This window comes from Cricetulus griseus, chromosome 7, assembly GCF_003668045.3.
Source record: "Cricetulus griseus strain 17A/GY chromosome 7, alternate assembly CriGri-PICRH-1.0, whole genome shotgun sequence".
Classification (NCBI taxonomy): domain Eukaryota; kingdom Metazoa; phylum Chordata; class Mammalia; order Rodentia; family Cricetidae; genus Cricetulus; species Cricetulus griseus.
Genome location: NC_048600.1, coordinates 86621335 through 86645895, shown reverse-complemented (window position 1 = coordinate 86645895; position 24561 = coordinate 86621335). Strand labels below are relative to the sequence as shown.

The 24561-nt window shown below is 42.9% G+C and overlaps 1 protein-coding gene across 1 annotated transcript in view; it reads right to left on the bottom strand.

Moving 5' to 3' along the window:
- The window catches only part of Zzef1 (zinc finger ZZ-type and EF-hand domain containing 1), a 115327-nt gene that overhangs the window by 49890 nt on the left and 40876 nt on the right, over positions 1 to 24561 (bottom strand). Inside the window, 17 exon segments of the mRNA XM_027426815.2 lie at positions 843 to 1083; positions 2760 to 2908; positions 4181 to 4382; positions 4843 to 4924; positions 5166 to 5332; positions 6097 to 6219; positions 6316 to 6437; positions 7155 to 7314; positions 11097 to 11211; positions 12376 to 12446; positions 14245 to 14378; positions 15190 to 15359; positions 16517 to 16617; positions 17550 to 17762; positions 18806 to 18917; positions 23507 to 23655; positions 24355 to 24446. Of these exon segments, the coding sequence (XP_027282616.1) occupies positions 843 to 1083; positions 2760 to 2908; positions 4181 to 4382; positions 4843 to 4924; positions 5166 to 5332; positions 6097 to 6219; positions 6316 to 6437; positions 7155 to 7314; positions 11097 to 11211; positions 12376 to 12446; positions 14245 to 14378; positions 15190 to 15359; positions 16517 to 16617; positions 17550 to 17762; positions 18806 to 18917; positions 23507 to 23655; positions 24355 to 24446 (2403 nt within the window).

Genomic DNA, 24561 nt, shown 5'->3' with positions numbered 1-24561 from the left:
ATAGGACATCTTCTATGTTCAGTTTTAGATCAATGAGGCCTTTATCCCTCTAACAAAAAGTCCCTCCCTCAGGAAACAAAGATAGTTCAACTTCTTTACCATAATTTGACTACAAAAACATATGCTAACTTCTTTCCCAAAACCATGAAGATGACTCCTCCCTCATTGTTCAGTGAAGATAAATTCTTCCACATATCACTCATGTCTTAATGTAGTTTTATTTGAGTCGCTTTTTAAAAATATGTAAGATTTGAGGAATAATTAAAATGTTTTGGCAAATAGGAAATAAAGAGAGAGCTACAGGGCTGAGCCACATAGGTTACAGAGATCATAATATGTAAAAATGACATGAGCCAATCACCTACTCCAGTATGGGGAAAGCTATTTTATCTGTACTTGAAAGAACATGTACCCTACCAAATGTTTGGGGAACTCATACCTAATCTTTATGCAGGGTTTGAAATGCTTTTCCCTGAATAAAGATGAATGTAGAAACCCTCCCTCTCTGCGGACAACGAGGAAAGGTTGTCTGAGCATGCCGAACCTGGGGCTAGGAGCTATGTTTTCTTTCGGTTAAATTTCATGGTAGTTTTCCATGGGAGTTCCGGATAAAGTACAGATCTAATTTTGTAGATCAAGGTTACCTGACACATCCTATAAGCTGCTAAGTGCTAATTGTCAATTAACCATTAATCTCTTGACTGGCAAAGTAAAACTGACAAGATTAAGTTGCAGACATGGGCTAATATCTTTAAGTATTTCTAGATCCTCACTTAGACGGGCCTTCTTAAAACTTAGCAATTAGCCTTCAGACCAAACATATTCCCTGTAATATGAGTTACCATATTTTTGCAGCTTCTCATATAAATCTGGAGTGCGATACACCAGAGCAGCAAAGGTGGCGTTCACAGCTTGATCAATAGTGGAACCAGCAACTATATCTGTCTTTGGGGCCTGTTTTCTACATGCCTGTATGAATCCTTTGAAAAGTTCTGAATATGGCCCACAGAAGTTCTGAGCAGGCTCTGACTGGGCAAAATCAAGGAGAAAATGGCGGCAGGGATCATCAGGGATGTTCTTGACCTAGGAACAAGAGGAAAACCATCACATTTAACACACTCATTAGAAAAAAAAAATTCAGTGAGCACCTACTAGGACAAAGCAGAAGAAAAAACTCAACATGGTGCATGCTGCTCTCAGGAAGCTTAAATCTATTTGGGAGACCAGACAGAGGTACAAGTTTAAAAAGTAAACACAAATAAAACCTAAGAGCGTTAAAACTAGCACTACCACAAAGCAAAAAAATCACCCAATGCCAAATACCTAGAGGGGTACCCAGTGCTGAGAATTCACAGAGCTCCTGGCAGGTCAAAGTAATTAAGAAAAGCCTCCTGAAGAACACAGGCTTAGGGATGGACACTGAATGAAGGGACACCTTGGCCCTGAGACACAACCATTCGCAGAGGTTAAGAGTCAGCGGGGAGACTGACCTGGCCTGAAGTCTCAGCTGGGGAGTGGTGGGAACTAGAGTCAGATAGGTAAGGTGAAAGGAGACTGTAGAGAGCCTTGACTGTCACACTGAGGAGTTTAGACTTCACCCTGTGAGCAATGGGGAGCCATTAATGGTGCTTGGCAGTGGAATGACAAGATAATGCAGTGATTAAAAACAAAAACAAAAACAAAAACAAAACAAAAAAAAAAAAAACCTTGGTAGGTCCGGATGTAATAATGCAGGTGCAAAGAGAGGGCTTGGATAAAGATGGAGACCGAGGGGATGACAGAGATGCACATCCTAAGGAAGGATCTATGAGGCTTGTAGCTGACTGCATAGGAAGGGCAAGAACAGCACAGGATTGAAGAAAGCTGTGGAGCAGTGACTGAGGGCTGGGCAGATAATGACCACTGAATGGTCCGTTGGGGAAACAGTCTGATTTCATACTTTGGACTTAATGAAAAGCAGGATGTTGAAATGTAAACACCTAAGAGAAAGCTGGAGTTTGGAGATGAGGGCCAGAGGATTATGGGATTATTCCCTAGGTAGGACAGTAAGAGAGGACAGAAGATGAAGTCTTGGGGGGTTATGGGAAAGGAAAGAAAAGGAAGCCTGAATACAGTCTACCCTTTAGAGAAGGAAAGGAAATGAGCAACAAAGAGGGAGAAAGAATAGTTAGTAAAAAAGGACATTCAACTATCATGGACAGAAGGACATGGCCTGAAAGGGGGTAGATTTAACAGAGAAAATGGAGACTAGAAGAGCGAGCCATGGGGTTTGGAAATAAACCACGGGATAACTTGGGAGGGAGAGAGAAAAGTGGAGAAGAGGAGGGAAGGAAAAGAGAAGAACAGGAAAAGGGGGACGAGTAGAGACAAAGGGCAAACTTGCTTGGTTTTAAAATGTTTTATACCTAAACTAAGTGCTACAGTTGGGGGGGGGACGACGACAAAAGAGACAACACAATCATTTGAAGTGTGACCCTGCAGGCACCAGAAGCACAGTCCACTGTCTGTGTGGCAATACCAAGAGACTGACTGAGCATTGACTATATTTCAACAGCCACTCATTCCACACTTGTGAACACTCATTGTAATCAGGCCCCTGTTGTACACAGTGGGGATAGACATAACGATGGCAGCTTCAGTCTCATGGAGCTCATAGCCCCACAGAGGTGATAAGACACAACACAGTGTTTTCAAGTTAAGGTAACAGATACAAGCCGTAAGTTTCCTCATAAACAGAAAGGTGACAGAAGAATAAATACCTCCTTCCTATTGTGCTGTGGGTGAGTGGGCCAGCTTGCTTCTAGTTCTACCTCTGGACAAATCTGATGCCTGAAGACAGGTTTCCACAACGGAGAATTCAGAACTGAAGCCAGTTTTGCCTGTGATACCACCATGTTACTGCCTAATTCTGTAGAGAAAAGGTGGCTCATGAGAGTTCTACTTTTAATTCAGTACACAAAACTCTTTGAGCTGACAAAAAAAAATGTTAAGAAATATTTTTTTGTTGGAATTAACCTACAATTCTGAGAATGGGTTGTGACACCTCATAAACATACACCATGAATCAGTCCTGACTGCTGCTGCTCTGCCTTGGGCGGAGTGCAGAGAGACTTAGTAAGCAGAAAGTGCCGTGTAGTCCACCTTTCAGGCCTGAGGGGGCTGTGTCAGAATACTAACCATGGAAAAACACTCACCATTTATAAAGCTGCTTCACACAAAATAACTAAACACTTACCCTGAGTATAAATAAGATAGAAGCAAAGTCTAGGGAGACATAAAGGTGCTAGGTAGTCATCTCCAGATGTTAGGGTAGAAGAGGTTCTATTGTTCTGGGGTCTTTGTTTGTTTTCCCATACATCATTTTTCTGTTATACTTTACTTTTATAATTGAATAAACTTAAGAAATGATATAGAAGGATAATAAAACAAAAAAATTTTTAGACGGGGTTTCACTATATGGCCTGGAACTCGTTACATAGACTAGGTTGATCTCAAAGATTCACCTGTCTCTGCCTCCTGAGTGCTGGGATTTAAAACGTGCATCACCAGGCCTGAAAACAGAAAGATTTATTCTGCAAATCTTATAAAGATTTATTCCAAATCTTTGAAGAGTTAATAACAAGTTAAATTATTTTAAGACAGTCATATTTCTACATCTACAGATTACATAAATATTCACTTACAGGACATGGAGTTATTTGATTCTGTATCTCTGCCCTCTGGCTGGAGTATATATAAATCTATTTACAAAATAAAAATTACTATGCTTGTTTTTTTTTATTTTTTTTATTTTGAGACAGGGTTTCTCTGTATTGCTTTGGAGCCTGTCCTGGAACTCGCTCTGTAGATCAGGCTGGCTTCAAACTCACAGAGATCCACCTGCCTCTGTATTCCAAGTGTTGGGATTAAAGGCATGCGCCACCAACGCCCAGCTCACCATGCTTGTTAACACCTGGCTTCTCATCCACTTATCCTCTAAAGAGGGGACTCTATGGCACCCTCTGTGATGAGGGCCAAAGCCCAGTCAGAAAACTTCCTGACAACAGTGCCAATGGAAACTGGCAGGGAATGTTATCCATACCTTGCTTTGTCACTATGTGAGGACCACCTAGAAGAGAGCCCCACCTTGTTCTTCAACATGGTTCGATTGAAAAGGAAGGAGCCAGGGCTATGGACTTACGATGTGCTGACTTGAGTGCCATGCACTGGGAAGCAAGACGCCCCATCAATCTCGAGACAAGGAGTTGCAAGTCCAAACCCCAAGACACAGCAACATCAGGCAGGCCATATGCAGTGACAGTGAACTTGTAGCCCCACTCATTGTTACTGCTGTCAGAATGAAAGAGGAACTGCAGCCGAGGACCATCCTTAAAGGTCACTTTCTAGAGACAAATAAAGTCATGTGGTCAAAGAGATGGCAGGAGGCTGTACCTAGGTGTCAATAGCAATTTGAAAAGTTCAAGAAGGAGTCTTTATTTCTAGAAGTTCAAACTACTAAAGGAGAAATGTACAAAGGTGCAACTGAGCCCCCAAATTTATAACTGTGTTCACAAAGAAGTAAAATGAGGAGAAAAATGGCTGTTTATCTTTGTAAACCTTGGGTGACCTCCTGTCTGTAACCTTCCCAGCCAGCAATCATGTATATATAGGCGTCTGTTCCCAACCATGACTCCTGACAGCGGTCAGAGGCAGCTCTCTACCTGCAAGCCCCAAGACCTAGCAGAACTAACTGGGAGGTGGATTCTGGGCCCTCCTCCTGGATCCACTATTGTCCCGAGGACTAATGAAAGGATAAAAACTGCAGAAGGGGGCCCTTCACCTCCTTCTGGGAATGCCACTCACCTTGGGCCATTTATAAGTGCCAACTTTGGTGTCAAAGCGTGTCTTTCCACCTCTAGAGTCAGTAAATTCCAGATAATCATACCTGTGAAAGCACAGTCCCTGTTACTTCCTTCACTTGCTTTTGACTCACTGTTGTTTGAAAAAAAGAACCTGAGCCGGGTATTGGTGGCGCACACCTTTAATGGCAGCACTTGGGAGGCAGAGATAGATAGATCTCTGTGAGTTTGAGGCCAGCCTGGTCTCCAGGACAGCCTCCAAAGCTACACAGAGAAACCCCGTCTCGAAAAACCAAAAAAAAAAAAAACAAAAAACCTGAGTCTCACCTTTTTTCGGTTTCACACCTCTCATCAAATTCCACCTCAAAGTAAGTTGCCCCTGGGCTAACAAAGACAGACACTTCGTGGCAATTATTTTCATAGTTGTGGGTGGATTCCTTGGTCCATGTATGCAATACCACAGGCTGTTCCTGCTGCCATGTCTCCACGTCCAGCTAGGAAGGCAAATGAGTCAGAGAAAACAGCTCAAATCACTCCACCCCAGCTGGTACAACAGGGTGTTTATCAGCACTGCAGGGGGATGGCACTGGTGGCTCTGAAAAGACACTCTGTGGGGCTAAAATGCATGTCTGACCTTGCAGTCCACATAGACATCAACACCTGTTTATCACTCAGGACAGCACACACCTGCTTTTACTATATGCCTGGGGCTTTGACCAGCTTCTGTCTTTTAGCCAGAACTATTTCTTACAAATGATTACAAGTATGACTTTTCAGTGGAGAAAAAAACAAAACAAAAAACTGAATTTGAGACTTAACAAAACGAAAGGGCTTAACATTTCTTATTTGGGACTTTAGCAAATCTGAAACTTTTCCCTTCTTCCCTGACTCCCTTTTAAACCTACTAAACGTATATGCCTTTCCTATTGCCATAGGACTACTTATGGTGGGATGCCGACCATAAGAAACTTTGTTTACTGAAAAATATAGATTTCTTTAAATACCAAGCCTAATTTGCCTTTGAAGTCTTCTAAATTTCAGCTGAGTATTCACGCCAATGAATTTTATACAATTTCATATGCTATTAATTGCAGGGCTTCCTTTGGGTCTCTTTTCTGACGCTGATGATGACAAATCTACTAGGGTCAGCATTTACTACCCTTGTGGGAAGAACTGATCTACATGTGGAGGCATCAGTCAGAGTAGTCACTCTCTCCCAGGAGAGGAAAATGCAGGTTCAAGGGCCACCTTGAGTCACCTTGCTCAGGCCTCCTTCAGGGTCACTGCATAGTTTCTTCAACAGCTCTGTGAGGGTGCTGAACTCTCTCAGGAGTGTGCAGTGGGAAACATCTAAAGTGCAGAAGTCTAGCAGGAAGATGACCTGCAGGAGGATGAATGCAGAGCTTAGCATCTCTTTTAGGCTCTCTGGGATGAGCACCCTCCCAGTTTATCACAAACAGCTCCCATTTTCTCTTACCAATTGACGAGCTGCCATAGAAAACACCGAATTACATAATTTTTCTACTATGGTCTTTCCACTATACTGTGACAAAAGGGATTCCAAAATCACTCTCATGCTTGCCAGAAACTGTCCCACATCTACCAAAACATAGAAAGAGTAGTTAGTACTTCAAATAGGAGAAACATTACTTGCTTATTTGTCACCAAAGATGAAGCTACAGAGCAGTGGTTCTCTAACCTTTTGGGGGTTAAATGACCCCTTTCACAGGATTGCCTAAGACCATCAGAAAATACAGAGGTTTACATTACAATTCATAACAGCAAAATTACAGTTATGAAGTAGCAACAAAATAATTTTATGGTTGGGGGTCAGCACAACATGAGGAACTGTATTAAAGGGTCACAGCATTGAGAAGGTTGAGAACCACAGCAGTACAGGGATACAGAAGCTGGGGTTCTGCATCAGATGAGACTGTTAGCCATTGTGGAAATGCTTCTGGGAGGGGAAAGAAGTGCAAATTTCATTAAAGGTTGCCACTAAAGTGAGCAATGCCTTTGTTCTTGTTACTCTTCAGAGAAGTGGAGAAAACATTTCTGTAAGTGAGGCTATGCCAGTCATAAAGGCACATGCCTGAAATCCTAGCACTATGGGGCTGAGGCAGGAAAATTGTTAATTTGAGGTCAGCCTGGGACAGTAGTGAGACTCTGTCTCAAAGAAGAGATGTAAAAATCAGGGCCATGTTACAGGAAGTCACATGCACACCCAAGAAGTGAGTACATAAGTTACTGAGGAAGGGCATTCTCACCAGGTTAAACTCAGACACCTGTCTGTGAGAATGGATCATTAACACTCACATTTTTCAATAAGATCCATGGCAAGCTCTTTGGCTGTAGTGTCCGTGCTCTTGAGCTGCAGGAAGCACCAGGAGAGCAGGCTGCCTTGTACAGACCAGAACAGGGAGAAGAGCACAGAGCCAACCTCCCCATGGGCCCGGCTGAGCATCAACAACTCACACTGCAAGAAAGCAGACAAAGTGTCCAAACAACACTCTTCAGAGAACACAGTGAGAGATCTCCACCAGAGCGACCATCATTAGAAAACAAAACAGAACACCACGCATACGGCGAATAGCCAATCCATTAGCAAATCCAGAAAGATGGCTTTGTGAAGACTCCCCTCTACAAAAGGGTTTCCTCCAGAGGACAGCTATTTCTGCACCTCAAGGAACCCATCCCATTGTTGACCTCTCTTCCTTCTTGTATCTTCATATCTCTTCTCTCTTTGTGGCTCTTCCCAAGTATTTGAGAAAATTTCTCCTACCCTAAAATAACTGTTCATCTTTCTATGGATGTCTAATCATCATCTTTGTTCTTTAAACTTTCTGTGAGGGGGGGCCACCTGATCTCTAGAGATAAACATTTGCACATAAGAATCATAGGTATATTTATATTAGTAACATTATGGAATCAACTTCTCCAAGCTGGAAGACTTTATGACATGTCAAAAAGGCGATTGGACACAAATGAAAGATATGCCAACATTAATGAACCTCAAAAACAATGCTCATTAAGGCAAATGTGTCTCAGAGGATTATATGCATACCTTTCTGTACAGCAAAACAAACACACTGTTTAAGAATAACAAGAAAGAAAAAAACTGAGAACCAGAGATCCCAAATGAAATTATTTAGAGAGGAGTGAGGAAGCTAGGCCACTAAAGAGCTAGTGGCAGGGAGCCTGGATTTCAGAGAAACCTGTCTTTAAACAAGAGTTTTGTTTCTTAAATTGTGTGTGTTATCCATCTATCCATCCTCTTCTGCATGTGTGCCTCACTGTAAAAGGTAGCTTCATAGCTGGGCATAGTCGTACATACTTTTAATTCTAGCACTCAGGAGGCAGAGGCAGGTAGATTTCTGAGAGTTAAAGGCCAGCCTGTTGTATATAGTGAGTTCTAGGCCAGATAGGGTGTGGACCCTGCTTTATTTATTTTGGTTTTCTGAGATAGTTTCTCTGTGTAGCACTGGATGTCCTGGAGCTCTCTCTATAGATCAGGCTAGCTCAAACTCAGAGAGATCCGCTGGCCCCTGCATCCTGAGTGCTAGGAGTGCTGGAGCCACCACATCTGGCTCTAATTTTTTTTTTTTTTTTTAAAGGGGAAGAGCTGAATTGGTTCAGAGGTTGAGAACATTTACTGCTTTCATAGAGGACCTGGATTCAGTACCCAATACCCTTACGGTAGCTCACAACCCTCGGTAACTCCAGTTCCAAGGGATCCAATACCCTCTTCTGATGTCCAAAGGCACCAGACATGCATGTCATGTACATACATTCATGCAGGCAAAATACTTACACATATATAAACTTAAAGGCATCTTCATTTATTGTGGTTTTACTTCTGTCTCTCATTGTTTTCCAACACGGGTATCAGTTATCATCTTCTGAAATCCTGCCTGCGATCCTTCCTGATCTTCCAGCTGTCCTTTCATCACAACTTAACTACCATTGGTGTGATACGCTGTGATCCCCATCATTGATTCCTTTCTGGTGTGTGCAGCCAGATCTAACCTCCTGAAGGCTCTACATGTCCAGAGTCCACTGGTTGCTATTTCTCTCTTTGAGTACTTGTTCCTTCCCATCTTGTCACAGGTTCCCTCAACCTACACTGCCTCCATCTTGTTCTCTGCTAGACAAGACCTTATTTATGTCTCTCCCATGCTCCAGCACAGCCTTTTTTAAAAGGCCCTTCCTGAATTCCCCTGGAAAGAGCTAGGTGTGCTCCCCAGCCTCTCCCAGGACCACATGCTAACCCTCTGCATGACTACAGAGTGAGAAGTGTCTGATCACATGATATCACAGGTCTTCTGCTCTCCATACTGGGTTCCTTTGTCACAAGACACAGGGCCTTTTATACAGCAGGCATTCAGTAGATACAGGTGAATTAACAAACTTGGGAGAAAACTTTCAGGCAAGCAATTCTGTACTTTTACACTGTTTCCTAATCCAACTCTACCTCTCTTGTATAATAACCAATATCTCAGGGAACTATGTTAGTGGCTGAATGATCTCTGCCTAGGAGGTTCAATGCAGATCTAAATTCCCCAGTGTTCAGATGACAGAGGAGTGACAGGATAAGCGCTTGATCTCCAAGTGCTAAAGCTTACGGAAAATTCTCTGGCACAAATGCTACCTCATTTCTCAAGTCACAGCTTGCAAATATGACCCAGTGGAAAGAGGACAAGACAGAGTGGCCCAGATTTTAGGCCTGGCTCTTGCATTTAGCAACTCCTCCCATAGGAAGCCCAGTCAGCAAGAGTGAAGCCCAGTGGGCTCCCTGAAGCTTTCTACCTCAGTCTGTGACTGCAGAGGAAGTAGGAAGCAGGTTGGAGATGAGCTTCAAAGCATGGGAATGGTAGCAACAGATGGAGACTAGAATGAGCAGTGCCAACTGGGGTAGAGGGCACATGCTGGTAAGAAAAGAGTGAGCATTATAAGGAGACTCAGAGAAGAGCAAAGGAGTCCAGAAACATGACAGAAAGCACAAAGTCAAAACCAGAGAATGAATGTAATGCAGAAGTCATATTAGTTTGAAGACATGGTGGCTAGACAGTGGTCAGCCTTAGTGGGCCTGGTGGACTGGCGACTTAGTTAGCCTTCATGCTCTATAAGGGCTCTTCTCTCTGTAAGAGATGTAAGAGGAACTGCTCACTAGTCCACTACTCCAGGTAGCTCTATGGACAACTTTTTTTCCCCCCAAGATAGGGTTTCTCTGTGTAGCCTCGAACTCACAGAGATCCACCTGCCTCTGCCTCCCGAGTGCTGGTGTTAAAGGTGTGTACCACAAACACCCAGCTTCTATGGACAACTTAACAGGAAAGCACTAACAATTAGAGGAGATCGGGGCCAGGAATGTGGCTCAGTTGGTATGTCAGCTGCCTAACATTTGTGCACCCAGAATTTCATCCCAGCACTGTAAAAACTGGGTATGGTGGCACATGCCACCTATAGTCAAAGCACACAAGAGGTGGAGGCAGAAGAATCACAGACTTGAAGTCACTCTTGGTAGGCTAGTCTAGGATAGATGAGACTGTATTAAAAAAAAAAAAAACAAAAAAACAAAAAAAACAAAAGCACCAAAACAAAACAAATAAATAAACAAATCTACCTAAAGACAATCAACCACAAGATACAAGATAAGTCATTCTGTAGTTCACATTTCCAAATACCTTTCTCCTACTATGAGAACACCTTGAAATCTTGGGTTCCTAGAGTTAGCTAGATAGGATATCTCAGAGTGTCCTGGAGTGCTTGGTGAAAATGCTTAAACATTTAGAAAACAGCAGCATAGGCTAGGCCTGGGAACCACATTTCTGTCAGGCAATGCTTATTTGGTAGCAGCATGGCTGCATTCTGAGAAGTACAAAGTATGTCACCAGCACAAGATAAAGAGATCATAGTGTCATAGTTCATAGGGCTGAAAATTCATGAACTAATACTAAGTTGCTAAAAAGGCCAAGGCAGTTAAAAAATAAAATAAAATCAGACTTGCTGGGCTCACTGACCAGTATTCTGGGCACTCAATGACTCCATCCCTCTGTTCACAGAAGTCTTAGCATTTTCACTTCTTTCTGAGAAGTGAAATTTGTTTGCAGGGGCTGGGTGGGAACCTGTGTCCATGTGAAACAGTCAATATCAAAGTATAACCATATTGCAAAAAGGGCTACCAGGAGGGCACAGTGATGGCACAACCATGCCCCTGAAAGCACAAAGTAATGATGGCAGGTAGCTGTCTCTAGGTACCTCTCGAGCAGCGACAGAGAGGAGGGTGTTCATGACTGCCAGGACTTCACTGGTGTTGGTGTTGGCCAGGTCACTTTTCTCAGGTAGAAGCAGAAGACCTCCTGGATCCTTATCACTGAAAGGACAGAAACATGTCAAACATCTGGTTATGGAGGAGGATTTATGTTTTATACCCTGAAGCTTCCAAAAAACAATGTAGACAGATTTCAATGTCAGGGGTCTGAAGGACAAGCTGCATGCTCCATTATATTATATGCAAAGCTATTAGCATCTTGGATAACAACACATCTTCAAGCAAGTCTTCCCCATTCCTGCTTCCCTTCTTTCTGAAAATTGCTATTCTCTCTCTCTCTCTCTCTCTCTCTCTCTCTCTCTCTCTGTGTGTGTGTGTGTGTGTGTGTGTGTGTGTGTGTGTGTGTGTGTGTGTGTGTTGTGTGTGTGTGTGTGGTATACATGTGTATGGAGGCCAGAAGATAACCTTGTGTATTGTTCCTCAGGAGCTTCCCACTTTGCTTGTTTGAGAAACAAACACTCATTGGCCAGGGACTTGCCATCTTGGCTGGCTGGCCAGCAAGCCCTAGGGATCTACCTGTCTGTGTCTCCCCAGCACTAGGATTACAGGTCACATCACCATGCCTGGCTTTTTTATGTATTTATTATTTTTTTAATGTGGATTCTGGAGATTGAACTCAAGACTTCTTGTAAGGCAAACACTTGACCAACTAAGTTATCGCCCCAGCCCTTGTTTATGTTTTTTTGACACAGGGTTTTTCTATGTAGTCTAGGAAGACCTCTACTTCACTATGTATGTAGCCCAGGTTAGCCTCAAACTCCCAGAGATTCTCCTGTCTCCATTGCCTGAATGCTAGAATAACAGGCATGTGGCACTACACTGGATTGCAGTTAGTTTTTAAGTAGTTGGGTCTGTAGATTTAAATATAAGACCTGAACTTCCTTTAGTTATAGTTTTTGTCCTTAAAATTCCCTTAGAAACTGAAGTAATCAGGAAGTAATCAACAAGGGGCCCAACCATATATAACTGGTTTATAAGGACTGGGATTTGGGGTACAACACTATTCCAGTCACTTAACTTCAAAAACTGATCCATTTATATTAGCAGAGAATGAACATGAGATTTTTAGATTAGCAGAGAATGCACATGAGACGCAAGACATAGCTATAATAATAGTAATAATAGTAATAATAGTAATAATAATAATAATAATAATAATTTTGCAAAGATTGAAAGTATTCAACAAATACAGAGAAGTAAACTTACCTAAAATATGTGCAAAGTGAACGGAAAGTGAGTTGCAGAGACTGCTTGTGTTCATGCTCAGTGACATTCTTCTAGGAAACCAGAAACTGTACATTTAGAAAACCGATTCCATAACATTCTTGAGACCTTAGAGCAACACAGAATACCACAGAACACCACCACCATCTCATAGCATCCAAATAAGCCAGTAAGCAGCACTTCTGCATCTGCTCCTGTCTCCAGATTCCTGACCTGTTTGAGCTCCTGTCCTTACTTCCTTCAAGATAAACCCTTTTCTCCCCAAGTTTCTTTGGTCATGGTTTTTCATCATAGCAACAGACACGCCCCACTAAGACAGAATTGGTACACGGGTCATGGGGTACTGCTGTGACAGACCTGACCATGTTACAGTTTTGGGGAGGACTGTAGAAGGGCTCTGGAACTTTGGGCTAGAAAAGCCACTGAGTGCTCAAAGCTTGGTGAGCTGTTCTATGGGAGCTTAGAGTGTTGCTTAGAGTGTTGCGAGAAATGTAGATGATGGAGGCCTGGCTTGTAAAGTTCCAGAGGGGAGTTTGAGAGTCACCTAAAAACTCTATTAGGACCACTGCATATTTTGAGTTAAGAATCTGTGGTTCTGCTTAGCTGGGGTTGAAGAACCAGCTGTGATTAACAAGAGACCAGAACCACTGAAGTTTCCTTCCTGGACAAGTGACACTGATCAGCTGGAGCTAAGAACTTAGCAGTGATTAAGAAGAGACCAGCATCATTGGGGTGAAATCTTCTGGGAAGTGTTTCCTGAGAGTCAGCACGCAGAAGCTGTGCTCCAGAGGGAGCCAAGGTTGTACTTCACACCGGCAACCAAACTAGGTAATATGTAAGAACTACCCAGGTGGTGCTTGTTTTGAAGGCATGAAGGGGTCATTGAGAGCAGCTGAGGCTTGACACTGTGGGAGGCCAAAAAAGGCTACTAGAGAAAGTGCAGCCTCAGTAGCAGTTAAAGGCCCAGAACTGAAGGGTCACGGAGAGTAGTTGAGGCTTGGCACCATTAAGAGAGCCCATGAGAGGCTTAGTGGTCAAAGTATAGCCCAGTTGCAGCAATCAAGAGACCCCAGTATTTTGGAGATGCCAGAATCATGGAATGACCATCAACGACAACAAAAGGCATGGAGTGGAGCCAGCCAGAGCCTGGAAGACACAGCTGTGTGTGCTGCAGAGGGCAGAGCTAGAGAAGTGACCCAAGCCCTTTGGAGGAGCCCAGAAGAATTTGAGTGAATACCTGTATTGGATGCTGAGTTATTTATAAACTTATTTATACCATTTGAATGCTTCCAGCAAACAAATTTGGGAGTCTTTGGTATAAAACCCTCCATTTGGCAGCATAGTGCTTTTAACTACGCAAAGCACTTTTAACCACAGCACTGAATCTGACTAACATGGAGAAGGACCCCAGGAGGGTAAGAAGAACCAACTGAGGATGAAAACCTGGTTATACTTTCTTCACAGTCATATACTGAGCTGCTTATGAATGAAATAGCTCAGGGATTTACCTTAAAGTGACAATGAGTGGGAGAACTGGAGAGTAAGTGAGGTATATCACAGATGAAACAAGATTAGCCTGAGTAATAAGGACTCACTGTATTGTGGCTTTATTCTTTTTTCTTGTAATTGCCTTAATATCTTCTTGGGAAAGAAAAGAAAAAATTTTGGTTGTAGGCAAGCCATAGAGTAGAAACTATAGTGACTAAGAAGAGGACAAGCTGGAAATCCAGGTTTAGTATAGTGCATGTCCTTCAAAAGCTCACACAAAGCTCTGCAGATAGTGACAGCAGCATCAGAAAACACTGTCATGTATTTAGAGAGGATATTAACCCACTCTTGTTACATAATTACCATCATGGTGAAGAGCTGGTTCCGCCGGGTCTGTCGGTCAGGAAAGAAGATGGCAGCTCCATTGAGGAGGGTGTTCCTGACTTCTTGTTTTAGGATCTCCATGGGCATGGAATCTCCATCAGCTCTATCTACCACTAATGAAAAAGAACAATGGGTCAGCTCTGCTACATTCCATCTATTCACTAACCTGCTATAACTGATTACAAATTCATTATTCTCCATGTTGTGCTTTGTATTAGAGCAAGCTATTTCTATGTATAGGTTAGGCTGTATAAGTAATTTAGTTTTTGTTTACATGTAACCAAAACAAAGACTATACAGACAAGTTTTTATGTTTTTATTTGTCTGTTCTCTTGAGACCCACTTGGCAAAGCTTGAAAAGTACTTTCAGATGTCGCATATGTTTCATCCTCAATCTGTTATTACCATCTCTCACTCTCAATCTATTGCCCTCATCCCAGAGTTAAGATTGAGCAGTGTGATAGTAATTACCCTCAATATAATAGAACTGTATCTGAAACTAGCAGAAAGTTGGCTGTAAAAGAACAAACCCTCAACTCAAAACAGTAACCCAAAAGGTATCAAACAAAATGCTCCTGTTATGTTAGGTATGTAAACCAGCTGGCAAAGCACTTGCCTAGCCATTTGTGATGTTTTGGGTTTGAGATCCAGGACCACATAAAACATTATAGTGACGCTTGCATATAATTCTGGAACCCAGGAGGTAGAGATAGGAAGATGAGAAGTTCAAAGTCATTCTCAACTGCTTATTGAGTGGGAGGCCAGTTGGGATACATGAGACCCACTCTCAAGGAAAAAAAAGAAAAGAAAGAGAGGGAGGGGAAAAGGGAGGCAGGCAGGTTCATGACCACTGGACCTCTCATACTTCTATAGCCAAGTGGCCACCAGTACAAAGACACATTCAAGGCACACCCCAGTCCCTACCATCACATAAGTGTGTGTAGAGCTCCTGGGCAGCCTGCATTCTCTCAGGGCACTGTGCTGCAGGCTTCTCCTCCTCAGAAGCAACTGGTGGGTCACTCTGCAGCACTGAAAAGCAGCTCTGTAGAAGCTGTAGCAGCAGGGTCTGCGCACAGATGCATTCTTCCCTTGGGCTTCAGAAGGACAAAGAACATCAGAAAGCAGAAGGGCAGGTTCATCTCACCCTCCAAAGTCACATAGCTCTCTATAAAGGACTTCCCTCTAGTCTTCAGGTTCAGTAAAGGAACACCAAGCCAGAGGAAGCTGGGAGGAACATCACCTGGAAACAGACCCTGTCTGACTACCCACTGGGGAAGGAAGCATATTTCTTATTTTATTTATTCACCTGTAAAATGAGGAAGAGTGGGGAGGGAAATGAGCTCTCGTGGAGTTGGGACATAAGTTTAAATATGAAATTCATGGAGCTGGAGAGACGGCTTACTCCACAATCATATGAACTGGCATTCAGCTTCCAGCTCTTGTGTAACAAAAGCTTGACATCCCCATGAATGCAGTAACCCAGCTCCAAGGTAGGTGTAGGGGGTGTGTGTGGGGGGGGTGTGGGGTGTGTGTGTGTGTGTGTGTGTGTGTGTGTGTGTGTTGTGTGTGTGTGTGTTTTCCAGGAGGTGGGGGAGCAGAGACAAAAGGATTTCTAGGATTTACTGGCTTCCAGCCTAGCTAAGAAAATGTGATACCCAATGCCCTCTTTTGGCCTCCACATACACACAGGTCCATGTGCCTGCCTCATGAACATCAACTCACACACACACATACACACACAAATAAATAAGTGAATAATTTTTAAAATATTAAATTAATTTGTTTTGTATACAACTTTTCTTCCATTTTTTTCAATGCTGGGGATTGAAGCCAGGGTCCTGTGCATGCTTAGCAAGCACTATGTCACTAGGACTGAAGCCAGGACTTGGGTGCATGCTAAGTTAGTGCAATGTCGCTGAGCTATGATTCCCAGCCATACAATATTTTTAGCTCAGCTGCATTTTGACTGTGATTCATGATATGAAGTGAGATGTGGAATTTTCCACTTGTGGCAAACAATTTTTTTCCAATTTTGGGATTTTGGATAAGAAATGCTCATCTTGCATCACTATAATGCCTGACCTGTTTATCCTAGCAGGACAATCAATAAGGAAATACTTCCTAAACATTTTATAAAATCTGAGTGCTACTTTCAACAAATATTTCAAAGCAGAAGAATACATACAGTAAAAAAAATACCCATTTCAGGTTTTTTTTTATGATTTTCACTTTATAACAAATTCTGACCTACTTTTGTTTTAATTTGCTGTAAAAATTCCAGAAGATCTGCAAATCAAGACCTGTGAAGTCCAGGAAAGACTTGTATTTTAAGCCACTTTCCTTCTGCTGCACCTAAAAAATGATAAAAGACCAGGAAAAAAAAAGTAAAATTAAAAAATATATTTAGAGAAATATCAGGATGTCAAATTAACATGTCATAGTTAAGAAGAGAGATGACCCACCTGAGTGAAACTGCCACACAACTCAGAAATACTCATGTGTGTGTGTACATCAATAACTATGACATTAACATGCACACAGCCACATCAGCTCTCTGACTTCATAATATCAAGCTTTACATGATAATGATGTTCAGGACTGTCCTGCAATATATTTGACTTCCCTACATGCCGGCTGCACTTTGTAACCTAGCTACAACTCCTAGGCCTTTCTCTCTTCTGTTCTGTGATAAGACTTCTTAACTGACAGAGACCCAAACACCATATGCACACTGGCTCAACAGCCTCTTGGGCACTGAAGAGAAAGAACGCTAAGGGTGGACACTACTGCACACACACTACTGCTCCCCTTTAGGAAGCCAAGCACTCCATGGTAAGACTCCCTTGAGTGAGCTGATACTGTTATTTACTAGTAGTTATAAAAGTCAGCATCAAATCCCCAAATATTTCAAATCCAAACCCTGACAGCTTAGTCCATGTAATAAGCAAAACTCACCTCTAGACCTGAGAAGTAACTCTAAGTCTTAAAGAATAAATCCCGAGATACTGCTTTGTTTGCTGTCCCTGGACAAGCACAGGTAGTATAGAACCATGTATGCAGGTCTACTCCAGGGGACCTCACAACAATGGCCACATGTCATGTAGTATTCCACAGAGCCCACTCTACCCAGCCTTTTTGTATTATCGTGTAGTATGAGAGCTGTTGTGTTCACTGGTACTGCCATTGTTTCAGAGACGCCAGGTTTTAAAGGTGCCTACTTCCCTTAACATTGTCATTCATTTCCCCCATAGGAGTGTTGTTTAACAGTGGGAAACAAAACCTACCAGGTCATGGGCCAGCTGCTGGATGAATTGCAGAGTCCTAAGGAGCAGGGTGGCCCCACAGATATTCTCCGTGTCCTTTCTGCAGTGAGCACAGAGGATGCTTTGTTCAGCTTCTGCCCTTGCAGGCCGGAGGTACCCACTGATGCTCAAGCCTTGCACACCCAAACGCTCTGCTGACTCCTGGCGGGTGCAGAGGAACTTCACCATCAAGTACTAGAAAAGATAAATGAGACCTAAGAGAAGAGCTTGGAATCCCTAAGTGCAATGAAAGAGATTTTGAGAGGCCTTTTTTTTGAAAGTCCCTCTTGGTTTTAGTAAGTATTTTAAAAAGTGTCACCATGCCCAATGCTGGGGACACATTTAAGTTCAGTATCTTCAGCCAACAGAAAAAAGAACACCAACACTGGGTAAGTCAGGTTTTGTAAAGATCATACTAGGAGCAATGGCTTTCTGAAAGACAAAAACCAAGTTGAAGTGAGAGAACTAGGTTTGCTTGTTTGCAGTCATTTTGAGGAAAAAAAAAAAAACCTAGATATTTAATGAAAACAGTCAATGCCCTACAGAATCACTTCAAATTCTCAACCAGCATGTTGAGTAATGGCCTTGTCTGTGCAAACAAACAGAGGTATTTCGAAAGCTCAGTTTTGGTACAAACTGCTTCCTAAAGAGAAAGCTCCTTTCATAAAGGCCTTGCTGTCTTTCCTTATTTCAGTTTTACATTTTATTAATTTATTTCATGTGTGTGGGCACAGGCATCTCACAGTGTGCTTGTGGAGGTCAGAGGAAAACCAAAGGAGTTGGTTCCAGGGATCAAACTCAGATCTCAGTCTTGGCAGCAAGCATCTTCACACACTGAGCCATCTCACCGGTAAGAGTCTTTCTGAAACTATCACTCAACTATACAGATATATACTGAGCATACTATGAGCACATACTATGTATGAACTCAGAAGAAAGTTCTAAATTCTCTTACTTACTCTGAGATTTACTCTTAAGAAAAATAAATTACATGGAAAGGCAGTTACTAGTCTCAGAACTGGGGAACAAACCCATCCCTCTTGCATTTATGCCTGTGTACTACTCACTGTAGTAGACTTTTCTGACACCTCTCAGTCACGATAAAAATTATGGCCCAATCCTCTTCCAGCACTTGGCCCTCTAAGGTGCCAGTGTTGGCTCAGGGCTGGTGCAGTCAGCGAGGCTTGTAGAAGGGGAGAGCAGGTGAGTGAGGGAAGAGCAAACTGAATACTGCTTACTTTGGCAACTCTGCATTGTTGCAACTTGACATCTGCTTCATCCCACTCTTCTTCCAACTCAAACCAACCAATGGGATCATCTTCTCCAAGGTCATCAGATGAGCAACCAATCCTGTGAATTCAAGTGTGATCATAAACAGGTAAAGCCTCATCCAAATGACATTCAAGTCAGACACTTCCAGTGTGATGCTGGAGTGATACCCCAAGATGGGCACTTTTGGTAAGCACCAAAGGAGAGACTGGAGTGGCTTCCCTCCCCTAGGTCTGGCTAACTTGTGTAGGGCTAACCTGAGATTTGAGCCATGCAGGAACAGCTGAAGGGTAGCTGTTCAGATCCTGGAGCTCTCAAAACAAGAAAATCTCAGCCTTCACAGGTCTCTGATGATTAGCAAGTCCTTCAAAGGAAGCATTCCATCCTTAAAACTACAGGATAACTGCAGCTACTCTTCAAATACTGCAATGGATAAATGCTGCTCCCTCTTCAGCAATTAAATAATTAAGGAGCAGACATTCTTTTCAAGTATCACTCTTCTTTGTTTGAGACACAGCCTCACTATGTAGCCTTGGCTACCTCAAAACTCACTATGTAGACCAAGTTGGCCTTGAGCTAGTAAGAGATTTGTCTGCCTCTGCCTCCAAAATGCTGAGATTAAAGGCCACTGTGCCTGGCTTCAAGTTCCATTCTTAAAACCTCACACTACTTGGCCTATCACTCAACTACCACACTAACAGTATAGGAATGTTCTGTATAAGCATGACAAGCAACCACAGATAACTGCAGGGAAAAGTACAGAAAATCCAGAATAGATTCTGGAACAAAGGGAAAATTTTGTTCTCTTCCTCACATGGGTCTTTCTTGGTAGAGATCTTTTGTGATACAACTGACCACAGCAGAACAGGAAGAACTTGCTAAACTCTAAGTGTCAATGAACCTCATCGATAATACACGTTTGAGGAATTTTAAATGTATTCTTTGAGGGCTAGGAGTATAGTTCAGTGGCATAGTGTTTGCCTAGAGTATGTGAGAAACTAGTTCCATCCTCGGCTATGTAGCCCAGGCTGGCCTTGAGCTCTCAATCATCCTATCCCCTTGCCACCATGCCTGGCAAAAAGTCTCAAGAAAGTCTTCGATGTAGAATACTGGGTAGTGGTGGTGCACACCTTTAATCCCAGCACTTGGGAGACAGAGGCAGGCAGATCTCAGTGAGTTCAAGGCCAGCTTGATCTACAGAGTGAGTCCCAGAACAGCCACAGCAGTTACAAGTAAAAACCCTGTCTTGAAAAACTAAACAAAAAAGAAGAGAAAAAAGAAAGCTGACAGAGTCGGGGACTGTAGAAATAAGCTCTCAAACTAAACCACACTTTATAGCAGGCAGGTGCTGATAGCGGAGCAGAGTTCCAGAAGGACACAACCAAACAGGCAAGACATTTTTATTTCCAACTGGAGAGAAACTGATTATATATGTAGGCCAACTAAGTTGGCCTATATTGAAGAATAACTCATGCTAGAACCAGATCAAATCATTAAGGGATTCATAAATAAGCTTGTATTTAGGTTAAAAAATTCATCCTGTATAAGATAGGAAAGATCTTGTTTGACAAAGTTTAGAGGAAAAGACCTATTTTAATATCCCAAGAGTAAGATCATAGCTCCTCAAAATTAGGTGGCACCTGTAGGCATTATTTTTAAAAAAATTATGTTGGGTATGGTGGTAGACACCTGTAAGCCTAGCACACAAGAAGCTGAGGAAGTAAAACTGCCAAAAGTTCCAGGCTAACCTGAGCTACACAGTGAGTTCTAGGCTATCCAGGCAAATAAAACCTTGTCTGTAAAAACAAACCAACATCCAGACAGTGGTAGCACACACCTTTAATCCCAGCACTTGGGAGGCAGAGGCAGTAAGATCTTAGTGAGTCTGAGGCCAGCTTGATCTATAGAATGAGTTCCAGGATAGCCAGGGCTACACAGAGAAATTCTGTCTTGAAAAACCAAACAAAACCAAAAAACCCCAAAACAAAACAATAGCAGCAACAACAAAAGACAATGAAGGAATGGGGGTGAGGAAGAGAAAGAAAGGAGTCTTTTTTTTCTATTTTTTTTTTAATTTAAATTAGAAACAAGCTTGTTTTACATGTCAATCCCAGTTCCCTCTCCTTCCCCTCCTCCCCTAGCCCCCACTCGCTCCCTATCCCATCCCCTTTCTGCTCCCCATGGAGAGTGAGACCTTCCATGGAGCTTCTTTAGAGTCTGTCATAGCATTTGGAGCAGGGCCTAGGCCCTCCCACGTGTGTCTAGGCTGAGAGAGTAACCCTCTATGTGGAATGGGCTCCCAAAGTCCAGGGAAAGAAGTCGTAATTAAGTCCTTCCCATTGCTACTGAGTCAGACAGACCTATATTTTCACAGGATCCCCTGTGATCTGTATGAACATTTATGCCTAAGTAGCATGTACTGAGCAATATTTTAAGACCGCTGTTAACCTCAGGAAATACAAGAACACAGGCAGCAAGTCCAAGGCTCTGATCCACAAATTTTAACTTTAGCAGCAATAGGAAGGCAACACTATCTGAGGGGTCACCAAAGGGCTCTGTGGTTACGTCTACTTTAATCCTTCATGTTAACGACCAACATTACACCCATTCCCTAATTTCTGAGGGTATAGCCCGGCTTGCCCCCTATTGTCTGTTTCAGTTTTCTGTTGTTTCTTAACTAGTGCTGCTCATCAAGGTGACCTATGTCCTCCTAGTCCACAGTCCTCTAGAGCCATCTCTTCTATCCCAACATAAGTTTTGTTTGTTTGAGGCAAGGCCTCAGCCTGTAGTTCAGGCTGGCCTTGAACTCTCAGCAGCCCTACCTCAGCCTCCTGAATGCTGGGATTAAAGGCATGAGGTACCACACCTCGATCCCATATTTTTAATGACCATGTCAAAGATTGTCATGTCTGTTCCTACAATACAGGAGTCGCTCCTAGGCTGCTGACCTGTTTATCCTACTGGTATCACACAGCTCAGAGTCTTCCCAGCAGGACTAACACTGTACTCACCACCTTCCCACAAACCTGCTTCTCCCTGGAGCATTTTCTATCTCAGAGAAAGGCACTACCAAGTTTCCCACCTGCCCATAGGGAGGAGCTGCCCAAAGCCTTCCTTCCTCTCCTGCTCTCAGTCAGTCATCCCCAGGCCCTACTGCATCAGGCCACCTTGCTCCACTGCTGATGCTACCAAGGTTGTTGTGGTGATCTAGGCCACTCTTACCATCAGCTTCCTGGCAACATGCTTCCTCCCAGGCCCTGCCTATATGCTTGTTTTCCTCTATCCATTGTGCTGCAGCACACGCCCAAGTAGTTCTTCTACAAGACATGTGACCTCCTTCATCTACCTATTAACTCCCCGATAACAAGCTCTACCCTTTGCCTGCTTTCCTCCCCTACCACACACATGTACTTTAAAGATAAACTACGACCTGAAACAAACAAAGACACTTCTAAGGACTTGGCCTCTCCCTCGTCTCCATCACTGTCCCTCACCACTATCTCTGACAGTGCAGTTCAATCACATAACCGTCAGCTCCTTCAAGATGCTATGTGCCACCTCGCCACCTCTGGGCCCTGGTGTCTACTGCTCCTCTGCTCAAGCCACCCAGTTACTTCTTCAAGCAGCTACTTAGTGTGTAACTTACTCTTCAGAAACAGCACAGTGCAGGGCATTGGTGGTGCACATCTTTAATCCCAGCACGCGGGAAGCAGAGGCAGTCGGATCTCTGTGAGTTCGAGGCCAGCCTGGTCTTCAGAGCGAGTGCCAGGATAGGCTCCAAAGATACACAGAGAAACCCTGTCTCGAAAACCACACAAACAAAAAACAGAAACAGCACAGCACTGCTCAATGGCTCAGGGTTACGTTTCCTATCAAATGAGGCCTACTATCAGCTCCCAGAGGTCTCCTGCACTGTGCACTGTACTCATTACAGTTCAAACTCTCTTGCAGGACTCTCTCTTGTTACTACAGTGCCCCCTCTAGTACTCTTTCCACTGCAGGATCTTCAGTGCATCAGGCCTGGCACATAATAAATGCTTACTAAATATTTTCAATGAAACTATGAACAGTGGGGCTGGAGAGAAGGTTCAGAATTAATGACACTTGTTCTTCTTGAAGACTCAGTCCCAGCACTACATGGTGGCTCACAACCATTCTCAACTCCATTTCTAAGGTATCCAGTGTGTTCTTCTGACCTTCACAGACACCAGGCACACACATGATGCATATACATACATGCCAAAAACATTCATACATTAAATAAATAAATCTAAAGAAATTAAAGCTTGAGTGGCAGGAGAAGGGTTCCCCAGACATTCTGAAGACCTGTGACTCTTGCCACTGAGAAGGCCAACTAAGAAATTATTTACAAATTAACACCATGATTTGCAAATGCTTTTAGAAAGTAATGAAGGCCTCTGGCCTCTGTGGTGGGTTACATTTTCTATAAGCATAATTTCACAATAAGAATACGATTTTTTAAAAAGACATAGTATTACTATGTCATGCTGGCTGGCCTAGAACTCACTATGTAGAACAGGCTAGCCTCAAACTCACAAAGGTCCACTTGCTTCTGCTTCCCAAACACTAGGGTGAAAAGCATGAGGTACCATACCCAGCAAGAAAACAGATGCATTCTTACTGACACATACTTTCCCTTGGCTCTGTACCTGCTTTTTACGAACTGCCTCAGTTCCTGGAGCTTCCATTTGTCGTATTTTTCAAACCGTTTGAAGTGTTCTTCTGCATGAAACTTAGCAGAAGGTGAGTTATAGGCAAATACCAGCCCACACTGAGCACCGATGCCACCACGGCGGACCTGGAAACAAAGGCAAAAATTCTGTGGTTATTTTATCTCCAGTTGATAAGGTTAAGTTCCAACAGCTTACAGCACAATGAAACCAATGAAAGTAATATTCAAATATATTATGTCCTGAAAGGAAAGAGAGCTTTCCTACAAAATGTTAGCTTGGCTTTCTCCATCCTTACAGTCATACCATTCAGAGACTTAGAACTGTAAGGATCCAAGTTTGTACCCCTGCCCTCTGCTAGAGAACAGAGAAAGGAAAATAATCACTGCATATCCAATGAAAGGCAAGGACCTCTGGAAACATAACCCAAATCACACACACCTCCACACCCCCACAACCCTGCCAACACATACACCCCTGGTTGTCCCAGAACTTGTGCTGTAACCAAGCTGGCTTTGACTTCAAAGAGACCTACCTGATTCTGCCTCCTGAGTGCTGGGTTTAATGGCCTGTATTACCACTGCCCAGCTCAATTCACTTAAAATTTATTATTATTAGTTTTTATGTGTGTGGGCATTTTGCTTGCATATGTCTATGCACCATACCCATGCTTGATACCACATGGTGAGTCACCATGTGGGGGCTGGAAATGGAAGTCAGGTCCTCTGGAAGAGCAGCCAGGGCTCTTAACTCCAAAGCTATCTCCCCAGACCCTAATTCACTTTTAAAAGCAGAACACTACTTAAAGAAGGTAGAAGGAAAATTACCATAATTCTGATCTGTGTAACTTGGAAGGCAGACTCAGTTCCTGCAGAAAAAATAGTACTTGCTCTGGTCTTTCCAGTCTCTGTAAGAAAACCTAAGAAAAAGAAAACGTTAGGATGTCTGAGTCATTTTTATAGTCTTAAGATCAAGAATCAACAAACACAAAGTAACTAGCTTATCTGGTACCTTTGTCAATTAGAAAAACAATT